At 40.5% G+C, this 11964-nt stretch overlaps 1 protein-coding gene across 1 annotated transcript; it reads right to left on the minus strand.

The window, feature by feature from the left end:
- Positions 1 to 752: 752 nt before the first annotated feature.
- Positions 753 to 11564, minus strand: LOC147331924 (aspartate--tRNA ligase, mitochondrial-like). Its single transcript, XM_086288256.1, has 17 exons — positions 11133 to 11564; positions 10628 to 10727; positions 9982 to 10045; positions 9788 to 9889; positions 9262 to 9357; positions 9064 to 9187; positions 8835 to 8881; positions 8518 to 8624; positions 6531 to 6600; positions 4677 to 4856; positions 4439 to 4546; positions 4238 to 4300; positions 3936 to 4088; positions 3626 to 3844; positions 3428 to 3538; positions 3248 to 3323; positions 753 to 1790 (listed from the first exon to the last, which is right to left on the minus strand). The coding sequence occupies exons 1-17, from the start codon at positions 11305 to 11307 to the stop codon at positions 1606 to 1608; spliced, it is 1980 nt and encodes a 659-aa protein (XP_086144382.1). The 5' UTR covers positions 11308 to 11564; the 3' UTR covers positions 753 to 1605.
- Positions 11565 to 11964: the final 400 nt, after the last annotated feature.

An 11964-nucleotide genomic window follows, 5' to 3' on the forward strand; every position in this document is an offset into this window, starting at 1 on the left:
TTCGTCACTGCTGTCAGTTCTTCTGCGTCTTGACTTTTTATTTTTTAAAATTGCCGTTAAACTTCCAGATAGCACTTATTTTTATTACTACTAAAATTCTTCCATTTAGAAAAAATACATTAGGATGATTAAAAAAAACTTACTATAGCCAATAAATATTAGATAAGCTTTGGAAACCGATCTTTACCTAACAAAAAATCATATTTTGTCACAAAACTGTTCATGATTTATGAAAATTATTAGTTTTTAATATTTTTACTAAAATTGGGTTCTTTTTATCGTAATGCTATCCTAATTTGACTTCTTATGCATATTAGCGAGTTATAAATGCATAATATTGACTTTGCAAGCATATAGCTTTTAGGCTTGCAAAGTCTCTAATAAGTGACTTCCTTATTTCTTTTCTTTTTTAGGAGAAACTGGTTCCCTTTCTAGTTAAAGGTGAATGACATGCACTAAAAACAATATCTTCAGTAGACAAATTCACAAGTTTTATGTAACACTACACATACTGTGCACTGACAGTGACGGATGCGCCTACAGTATGTGCAAACCTCCCGTTTATTTTAATAAACGAATGAAAAAATAAACATGTTTATTATTTATCTATACTAATTTATTTTACGAATCCAGATTACTATCAAAGTTGGCTAGTTGCTAGATTTATGTGGCCACAGAACAGTTTCCACTTTGCCTCAGTCAATTTTATTAACACAGCAGTGCTTTTGGATCATATTCCTATATGGCTTCTTCTTTGCTTTAATCAGTATATTTTGGTGTTCACAGTTCTGGGATTACTCCCGAGTCCATGCACTAATCACACACACAAATTTCAGCCTAATTGTTGCGCACAGAGATTTCTCCAGATTCTGGTATATTATGCACCGATATGAAATTTTTTTTTCAGTCATCACAATTTTACATTGAGGAAATGATTCTGAAATCATTCTATAATTTGTAAACAGTGTTCTTCCGACTGGTGAACCTCTATCCCATTCTTACTTCTAAGAAACAGATTCACTAAGATGCTCTCATTATTGTTTCTGACCTGTTAGTTGTATCTAGCGACCATCAAATTCAAACTGAGCTAATATTTCCCATGAAATGATACACGTACTGAGACTAAAATATGGGTTTACGTCATTTTCAAATCATTGCTTGCTGTTTTTATTTACATTACACAGAAGATGTATGAAGATCATCATGAAAATCATAAGTGAGAATCTCTGACTTTTGGATTTTAAAGTTCTGCACATGCTGAAATTGAACTTCTTGGCATCAAAAACAATGACATTATAGATTTATTATTATTTCATATAATGCCTCATTTGAACATGTACACCAAACCACCCCATAATAAGCAGCTGTACAGAATCAGTAAAAAGATATAAATATCTAAAAAACTTGATACGAAGGACCACAAACATAGAGGGACGGCAGCATCAATGCAGCCACAAGTATCTCTTGTCTCTGTTGTTTTGCCATCTGGCACAGATCTTACAGCCTCAAAGTCTTTTTGCTGTCTGCTGATAGTCTGCACATCTCCTCAGCCTCACCAGACCTGGGACTACACAGACATCCTTCGATGTCTGTGGTTCTTCTTAATCACTTTCCCTCTCTTCCTTGCTCTGTTGGCATTTTAACAGAAATGTGGTAACACTTCAGGTCCTCTTCAGACACCAAGTCGGGTGCACGGCTCATGAGGTCATGACCGCGGAATGACTTGGGGAAGGCGATTACGTCGCGGATGCTGGGAGCTCCGACTATTATTGAGACCAGTCGATCCAAACCTAGAAAAGGATAAAGAAATAAAGAGACAACTTGATCAATATACTGTTCAATATTGCACAATTTACTCTGAATTCACTGTTCAATTGTCCATGCAGGCTTCGCAATACATGCATTTTATACTAAGGACCTGGCAGAAAAAAGCTTGATCGTGTTCAGTCGAATGGTACAGACAGATACAGCTGAAATGGGCTAATAGTAAGAGTCAGACAAGTTCAGCACTGCTGCGCATTTGTCAAGTCACATCTTCCAAACCCAAATCATTTTGCACAATAACTGACTTGCTCACAGTTACTGAAACTCCATTCAGGCCCGGTGCTGCTCTGCTCTGAACATCTTATTCAGGTGTCACTGTGTGCCAGCTAATGACACAAACAGTGACAGTGTTGCCACCCTGTGGTCAAACCAGAAAGTACAGCTTTCAACTTTATCATTTCTATTCACACACTTCACACAAAACAAATACCAAACAAAGAACCACAAGACTCACAAACTACAGAGCAGTTTGGATTGTGTCTCTGCAGCATGTCTTTTGTCCTGTGTCCCTCCCCTCACCTCCAACCAGTCACAGCAGATGACCGCCCCTCCCTGAGCTTGGTTCTGCTAGATGTGTCTTCCTGTTAAAAAGGAGCTTTTCCTTCCCTCTGTCACCAAGTGCTTGCTCAAAGGACATTTCAAGATTGTTGGGTTCTCTCTGTATTATTTTTTAGAGAGTATTTACAATATTAGGTGCCTTAAGGTGCCTGATGCTGGGATATGGCACAAAATATATAATAACAAAATTGGACCCCCCCCCAAAAAAAACAAAAAAAAAAAAACAAAACAAACACACACAGTTACTCCAGCCTTAAATTATTCATTCACAAACTCGGATGCACAAATTGACCAGAAATTTTAATAAAAGTACCATCCAACTGTAAGTGTCTCTCCTTCTCTGTTCAGCGTACCAAAATGTTAACTCTAAGTTTGAACAACAAACATTCTGAGAAATCTCATACAGTTATGAGCTAAAACATAAAAATCCCACAAATGAATTATAAACTGATCCATCCTTATTGTCTTGGTCCAGCACTGTAAATAATTATGTGGACTTTAGCTGCTGGCGTTGTAGCACGAGACAGTGGTTTGTGGGCTGAAGAATGACCTGCCTAATGAATGGCATGGGAACACTAATAATTACCCAGTTAGTGCTATAGTGGGGATTTATATACAACTAATGGAGAAACATGTGTAACTAAAATCAAGCATGTTGCCATGGATATGTGTTAGTGCTAAGAGCAATTCAAGAAAATACACTGATCTCTTTTCAGTGGTTAGGGAAACTGGACCGCCTACAAACAGTATTTAGAGTGAAAGCAATGATATCAGGTTGATACCGTGTGGTTAGTAAAAACCCAGTGTATGCACACATGTAAGTCATATACGAGCTCAGTGATAAATCGAGCAGAGTTGAGCTCACCCAGAGCAATGCCTCCATGAGGCGGCGCTCCTGAATCCAAGGCCTCGAGGAGGTGGGAGAGAAGTCCGGGGTCCTCCTGAAACACAAAAACAGTTGGAAACAGTTAGTGTTAACACTGAAACGTCCCACTCTTTCATAAGTGAAAGACTGAACTGCACCAAGATGGAGGAAGCCACTGACCTTAAGGACATTCTTCAGTACATAAAACTGCTCTGAGGCTTTGTGGATGCGAATGGAGCCTCCTCCGATCTCACAGCCATTTAACACCAGGTCATAGTGCTGACCACGAACCTGTGAAATACAGAATTTACAAACAGACGATACATCCTGCATTTTTCTACATAATTAAAAATAACTAATAAAGTACTACACGAGTACCTTATGTGGATCAGTATAGAGTAACCGTGTGTCCTCTGGCACTGGTGCAGTAAATGGATGATGAGCTGATTCCAGCTCCTCTGGATCATCTTCTTTGGGCAAGAAGAGAGGAAAGTCCACGACCCACAGGAAGTGGAAGGCTGAGGGGTCACGCACGACCACACCATGAGACTCCAGGAGCTTTGCACACTGCAGGCGAAGATGACCCAGCAATGGGCACTGAGAGCAGAAAAGAGAGTCAGATGAAGGGAGCGTTTGTATCAGCTCTGTGCTTCTTTGTTTGACAGCCGACTCAAACCAAGCCTCTTACAACAGTGTGGTGGGAGCCTGCTGCAATCAGAAGCAGGTCTCCTGGCTTGGCTTCAGTCCACTTCAGCAGCTCGTCTGTGACAGACGAAGACAGCAGCTTCTTCAGGGGAGACTTCAATGTCCCGTCTGCTCTGACCAGCACCAGGCTCAGCTCCTTAACGCACGAGGAGAAAACACAACTTGTGACTTTCTACTAGTGTTTGTAACACACAAGTGTTTGTAACACACAAGTGTTTGTAACACACAAGTGTTTATCTCAGAACAACGTGAGGCGTAAAAGAAAGAAAAGGATAAGAGACCTACCTGTCCAAACTGAGTCTTGGCTATTTGTTTCAGTTCTTCCAAATCCTTCCCAGTGAAAAGTTTCTGTTACAAGAAAGAAAACATAATGTGAGACACACAAATTCACATATGAGAGTTGTCAGCTTCTCTTGTGGCACAAAAACACATCTTCTGTTCTACATTTTCAGCATTCTCTGCCACAGGAAATGGTTCTGTTCTTACTGCTCCACTGGGGACACAGACGGCCCGAACGGAGCCTCCTGGTTGGCCAAGAGCTGATTGGAGGAATTCAATTTCCGTGGAAAGGAAGATCTGACTGAGGTCTATTAGCTGCACAAATAGACAAATAAAATAAAAAAATCATATAATTCACTCATGTTGTACATTAAACAAAAGAGTAAAAGATGTAGCATGTTCAGTAAGGACATAGTTTCAGTTAGGACCCCAAGAAATCAAACACCTTCATGTTGAATCTGGTGTCGGGTTTGTCCACACCGTAGTCCCTCATGGCCTCTTCATATGTCAGAGTTTGGAAAGGAGCCTTAAGAGGACCACGTTCTGCAGGCCAAGAGTACTGCAGCAAACCCTCCACCAGTGACATGATACCTGCCTGGTCCACAAAAGACATCTCTATGTCCACCTGGGAGAAACGACAAGAGGATTTTCAGAATTCAGACAACATGACATGATCCAACATGTCACATGTATGTGACAACAGGCCGGTCTATGGGCCAGACTAATCGGACTATATGTACTCAGATTACAGGAGAGACACATGGTACTCACACAATCCTGAATTGAAATCTGTGATAAAATATCACAGGAGCAAAGATGGCACCAATATGTGTTTGCAAATCTTATTTTGGTGCAAAATCAGCAAACCTTTTAAATTACGCACATCATTGTTTGCAATGTTTTCACTCACAGCTGTAAAAGAATTCCAGCAGCAGCAGGATCCAAACAAAAAGGAGCTTTGGAATCAACTTGAAACATCGAGACAGGCTCGATCAAGATTTACAGTAAATTATATTGTGTGCTTTACATCTGGGAAGTGAGCTGCCATGTAAAAAGTACAGTTTAATTATTCTGTATTAGTTTTTTTAATTCGTCCTTTAAGTACTTTATTATTACATTTCTTAGCATTTTAAATTATTATTTTTTAGCAGTTTTATGCAACAGTGGGGTGATAAAATATCAAATCTTTAGCAGTACCTTTATATATAACTTTTGTGGATTTAAAAAAAAATCCATAATGCTTAGGCTCAGCAGAGGACAAAAATATCCAATTTGTCACAGTAGTTTGAGAAGGAGAATCCTGGACTACATGCACGAACGGCACGCAATTAGATTTGAAGCATAACATTTTGATACAGGTTAGGATTCCTGTTTTTCACACAAGTGGCCTGGATTCAACACCCAGTATGCTCACCTGTACTTCAGGCAGGTGAGCTACACTACACAGTTTAATTAGCTGTTGAATGCACCAGTCAGCTGATAAAATATTAAAACTAACAGGTGGTCTACACACACAAGTGGTACGAAATCGCCCATATGGAAAAGATATATATATAAATCTTATAAAGTTTGTATCTGTCTTGTGTGAAACTTGTATGAAAAGCATATAAGTGTGAAAACAGATATAAGATCCCTTGAAAAATTATATAATGAAACTTGTATGTTTTGGATACTTACTAAAACAATGTATGAAAGTAATGCGAAAGTGGCCACTTTCATGAGTAAATCATGTAAGCCTTATATGATTTACTCATGAAAGTGGCCACTTTCATGAGTAATCACATATAAGTTTTTACTATTTCTTTTCCGTATGGGCGGGTTTGAAGTCAGACATTTTATTTCAGAAACTGAACAAACTTCTAGTGGTTAAGATTCCAGATTTTCACACAGGCAGCTGAGGTTTGACTCCCAGTATAGGAAAGGGCAGTTTAATCATATACTCAAAGCTAACAGGACATCAGTCGTTTTCTCTTTTTCACGAATCTGTCATTTGTTTTGATTTGTTGCTCATACCGCAGTTGGCTCTGAGCTCTGGATAGCTTTTGCAACTTCTCCTGTTAGTTTTTTTTTTTTTTAAATGTCCATGTTCAGCTGTGTCTGTGAGTGTGCACACAACTATTTGCCTGCACTGCTGCGCGTGTGCTGCATATGTCACACATGCATGAAGAGGACTACTTGTAAATAGATATATGGGAGGTTGGCCAGCAATTTCAAATATCTCATGTCTGAAACAGACTGAAAAATGTATTTTTCTTTTTTTAAACTGTGGCGCTTCAAACTTGTGTGTATTCCATCTCACCTGGGTGAATTCAGGCTGCCTGTCTGGTTTGGAGCCTTCGTCTCTGTAGCACCGGGCTATCTGAAAGTACCTGCCACAGAGGAGACAGAAGACAGAGGTTGTTGGCCATTAACAGCAGGTTCTGACTCTAACGTGGTGGACTTCTAAAAATTCTGTTATGTGTGCAAAGCTGTCAGCAGTGGAAATCAGTCAGGTCTAAGTGCTTTATTTCAGTATGGGAGTGCAATCATCCTTTGGTTCTTCTCCCCGGTATATAGGCAGTGACATAAGATTAATACCCCTAGGCTTTTTTCTCTTTTATCCAAGTACATGTTTCACACACAGAGTACGAATCTCCAGTATTTGCTCCATGCCTAGTCATCACATTTTAGGCTGGTATAGCAAACTTGCTTTAACCTCCTAGGACCTGGCGTCCACATATGTGGACATCATATTTTGGGTTATTTAGAACAAAATACTCAATTTTGCTCTACAAGGGCCTGATATCCACTTACGAGGACATTATACTGCTACTGTTCTATCGAATTTTAAACGAATATCCTCATATGTGGCTCTCATTTTTCTTAGAAACAAAAATCAGGTTAAAAAACAAAACAACAACTGGTAATTGTTTGTTTTTACATTCATCAGGTCCCAATCAGCCCAAATATCAAAGAGAAATTAAAAACGCATGCCATGAAAGAGTTTGGGTCTTAGGAGGTTAAAATGGTTTCTTATTAGCTGATGGTGGTCAGAAGTTTGCAGACGCTCATCGTGAACATAAACGTGACAGTAATTTTAAATAACCTCTTTGAACTGTTTTTTCCCAGGGTGGAATGATACACGTGCTTTATGTACAGCATACATCTTTAATAACAAATATAACTTGACTATTATTTCTCTAATGTCCCTTACAATGCTTTGCCTCGACGAGACGCTTTGAGTAGCCGTCAACAAGCTTGTGGCATAATTCTCGATGGATATTTGACCACCACTTCTTGGTAGAATTTTTAGAGTTCATTTAAATTGGTTGGTTTCCTGGTCCCAGCCTTTATGTGTAACCAACAAATTTTCAACTAGGTTGAGGTTGCAGTATTGGGAAGACCGTTTCAACTGTCCAGCTGTGGATTTGTTGAAAAATTTGGAAGTAGTCCTCCTATATTATTCTCTCTATTTTGGGCAATTTACCCATATCACTGGTGGCAAAACATCCCCAAAGCTTGATGCTACCACCACCATGCTTGACGGTTGGTATGGTCCTCTTAGATTTGAAAGTCTCATCTTAATCCTCCAAACATACCCCTTGTAATTGTGGCCTAATAGCTCAATCTTTGTCTCGTCCAACCATAAAACCTCTTCACTTTCTGGGTCAGCACCCTCTCAGTCCATGTAATATAAAACTTGTTTCACTTGGGAAAGTGGCACTAATGTTCAAGTTCATGGCAGTCTTAAGCCCTGTGCTTCCTGGGTTGTTTCCTGAATAACCTAATCAATTTCCTCTCCTCTGAGGGAGAAATTGGTCTTCTTCCAGACAATCCAAACAATTTGCATTTACATGCAGTTGTTTGAATTTATTATCTTGCAGTATTCAGTTGTTTAGAAAGGTCTCCAACAGACCTTCCCAGTTTGTATACATCTACAGGTCTCCTTCCAAGACCTTAAGTGAGTTCTTTCCCCATTCTTGAGTGCTGGTCAGTCCAATGAATGCTGTCAAAAAATCATTTTTATACTGGCAAAAAGGGCAAAATCATGATCACTAACCAGTAGTTAAAAGACACTGTAGAACCTTGTACATACATACATTAAAGACGCATGTATGTACATCATCATTAAAAGCCCCAAATTACCATGACATTCATGCTCCCGACGAGTGGATGAAAACTTCTGACCAGAACTGTATGCTCACTATTCGTTCCCTTTTAACTCTGTTTTCGATCTGGACCAGTGCAGCGTTTAAAAACAACAAACATCTTTCTGTTAAATAGCAGATTGTGGAGCCTGCACCCACCTGTCTACACCAGCCACCATGAGAAGCTGCTTAAACTGCTGTGGACTCTGGGGTAAAGAGTAAAATAATCCTGGCTCTCTGGAGGGAACCACAAACTCTTTGGCTCCCTAAAACACAAACACTCATTAAGTTCATTAAAATATCAGATATGAAACCATAACATGTAAGCCAAATTATGTTTTTGCTGTTATATTTATATTTAATAGAACCAAAGAATTTTTTAGAAACTGTTCTTATAGACCATTAAAGGTGGATTGTTGTGCAAGTTTCTGCTCTTTAACCTGGTAAACATGTAAAAATGTCTACAAATGTCTTACCCCTGGTGTCCTTTTGAACAGAGTGGGAGTTTCCACATCCACAAAGCCTATTCATTACAGCAAAACAACAACAACAGCAAAAAGCATATGAAAATCAGAGCTTGCTACAGCAAGAACAGATTAGTTCCTGCACCTGGTTTCCTCTTACAGGCAACAACATCAGTGACAGTCCTGTGACCTTTTATGTCTGGGCAAATTAAAGACAGAACACAAACATGGCTGTCCATACCGTGCACATTACAGAGATACTCCCTCATCTTCATCACCAGCTGGGATCTCAGTCTTAGGTTCTTCTGCATCTGTGATGACCTCAGGTCCAGGTAGCGATACTGCATCCGCAATGACTCAGACTTCTGGTGAGTAAAAAATTTTTTTATTATTACAGCGTGCTCAATAGTCCACGTCCATGTAACGTTAAGTTACTTACTTTGACAAAGTCTTTTATCTCAAACGGCAGCTTCTGGCACACATTGAAGACCTCCACATTCTCTGCCAAGACTTCGATCTCTCCTGTCGGCATCTCCTGGTTTAAACACACGATTCAAAACAGAATTAGGCGACTAATCACCAAAAGTCTCATTATATTGCTACAGAAAGCAATTTAAGATTGATGAAATGGTATCAATTCACCAGATTATTTAGGACAGACAGTCACTCCTTGGAAAAGAAAGTTTCTGATCCCTGTCCTTTACTATGTTCATTAAAGGACAGAACATTATTATGCTATTTGATAAATATAGTGAAACATATTGATGAGAGAGTGTTGGTACTTTTTTTCCCCTTCCACGTTTAAAACCAGGCACTCAGTATATTAAGCACAGTGTGACTGGATGCTGTAGTAATTAGGATTCCTGGCCCATGTGGGTTAAACTCAAAGTACAGGAACTAGACTTTCCTCACCACCCCCTGCAGGTGGGTGGTGTTTCACTGCACCTTCAGAAGCACGTACAGACCTTGTTCTCCTGCCCCACTGGTCGGTTTCTGACTGTTCCTGTAACCTTGATGACAGACTCGGGCGTCAGATTGCACAACGTGGCTTTCAAAGTACTTGGAGACTTAAAACAGAGGAAACAAACTATTTAGTTCTGTATTTTACAGCACAGCGTTCATTGGTAATGTTAGTGTATTTTGCTGTTTTCTTCCATACTTCCTGATGAATTAGAATTTGTGTCAAGCCGCTGAAGTCTCGCAGGATGACGAACAGGTCCTGCCTGTAGGGGGCAGAGACACATACTGTTTCTCAAATTTATATGAGACCCTTTGAAGAATGATGAAAGAACTTTTTTTAAGATGGTCTTAGTTCTCTTGGCTTTCTTGAGATCTTTCAGAGTTTTACTTAAATTTTTTTTGGCCTTTTTCTGCTTGTACTCGATAGAGTACAGTGAAGAGTGACGGAGAGAGAGGGGAACACGTGTGGCAAAGGGTTGCGGGTCGGATTCAAACCTGTGCTGGCCACTCTCAGACATACGGCCTGCTCATCCCAGTGAGCTAAACCAGCACCCAGAGGTTTTCTTAAGACGTTTGCTGCTTTTTCACTCATTTCCAGTCCAGTCCTTGCACCTGACCATTTTCAGCTGGTTGTCATGAAGCCATTCTTAAGCAAGGGAAACGGGGAGAAAAGGCTGGGGAACGCCAAATTACACAAGAACCGGCAAAGGTCTTATAGAGCGATTAACCCAAATTGGACACTTTCGGTTTTGGAGGTCAGGAGAGAGGTACAACAGTGGGTTACTACAGCCATCTGTAAAACACACTGGGGGCTCAGTCATATCAATCAACCAGTGGCTGACTACCTGAGATACTGGACCCAGCCACACAGAGTGACTTTCTTCCCCGCATCATCTGATCGCAGTTCTCCACAGGTGTGACTCCTGAACGACAGACTGCTGGGACCTGATCGTAAGATGGATTTGGGACACAAGTCACAAGTTACACTTTGATACTCATTTTAAGTACTTACTGAAACTGAAGTGAATTTCTGCCGCATTAACAGATATGCAGAAATGTATAGAATTACAGTTTTTACAGAGACGGAAGAACAAATGTTTTACAAAATAATAAGTGTCCAAAAGTCTTAGATAATACAAGCAAACACGTCTCCTACAAAGTGGAAGATTCTAAAGGATTCTAATGAAACATGAATGATGTGGACAAGCTGGACTCAACTGAGAATCCTGTCCAATAACTACAAATGTAGACAGGCGAAGACCAGTAGAAGACCAGTAGAAGAAGTAGTGGCATTGGGCGCACGCACGTCACGTCAGTGTACAGGCTGGAGTACAGCCAGCTGATGAGTACCTGTGGAGGGCGGAGCAGCCCCGCAGAGTCCGTATGAGCAGCTCAGATGTCTGAGCTGAGGTCTCCACAGCAGCCGACCTTGACTGGGAGTCGAAGCTGAGCTCTGATACCAGACAGCATGAGCTCTGAGTCCTGTGAACACACTCCGCAGCACCAGCCTGCCTTTTGTTGCCATTTCTTTCAAAACACAGAGTGAAGCTCAGGCTGAGGAGAGCATGTTATTCAGAGCCGTGTCTGTCGCACTCCTCTCCCTCAGAGTAACAGGCTTGCAGAGTCCTTAAGGTTGTAATGTGAGCATTATGAAGCTCCACGGCAGTGAGAGCAGGTGAGCTGCCGTTACTCTTCCTGGATCCGGATAAGACTCGTGAGAAGTTTTCACGACTGCCTGCTCATGAGGATGGGCTGCTGTGCATCTGTTCAGTCTCATCCAGTCATGTGGCAATCGGCGCATTTTTACCGGACGTGACGTCACGTTGCTAGACGAGAACAGTCAACCTGCGACATGATCGATCTAACTCGCGAGTTAAAAGTCCACACGCTTTCAAGATTTCATCAATCTCCGATTCTTTTTCTAGAGACAACGCAACTTTTAGTTTAGTTTTTCAAGGATGTTATTTAGTCTGTTGCCAGATTATTTATACGCAGCATTAGAATTACAAAACCAACCCCAAGTTTGTTCTCTTCTTAACTCGTTAAATTTGTTTAAGAAAATAAACCACAGAAAACATATATTATAAAGAGTGGTGTCAAACTCGTGTCACATCGTGGGCCACACACAGCCCACTTATGATCGAGTGGGCTGTGTGCCGCATGACTGGATGAGACATGACAG

The sequence above is a fragment of the Aulonocara sp. 'chitande type north' Nkhata Bay genome, linkage group LG4, assembly GCF_057382095.1.
Source record: "Aulonocara sp. 'chitande type north' Nkhata Bay isolate Kocher_YH1m ecotype deep benthic linkage group LG4, A_spYH_male_GT1.1, whole genome shotgun sequence".
Taxonomy (NCBI): Eukaryota; Metazoa; Chordata; class Actinopteri; order Cichliformes; family Cichlidae; genus Aulonocara; species Aulonocara sp. 'chitande type north' Nkhata Bay.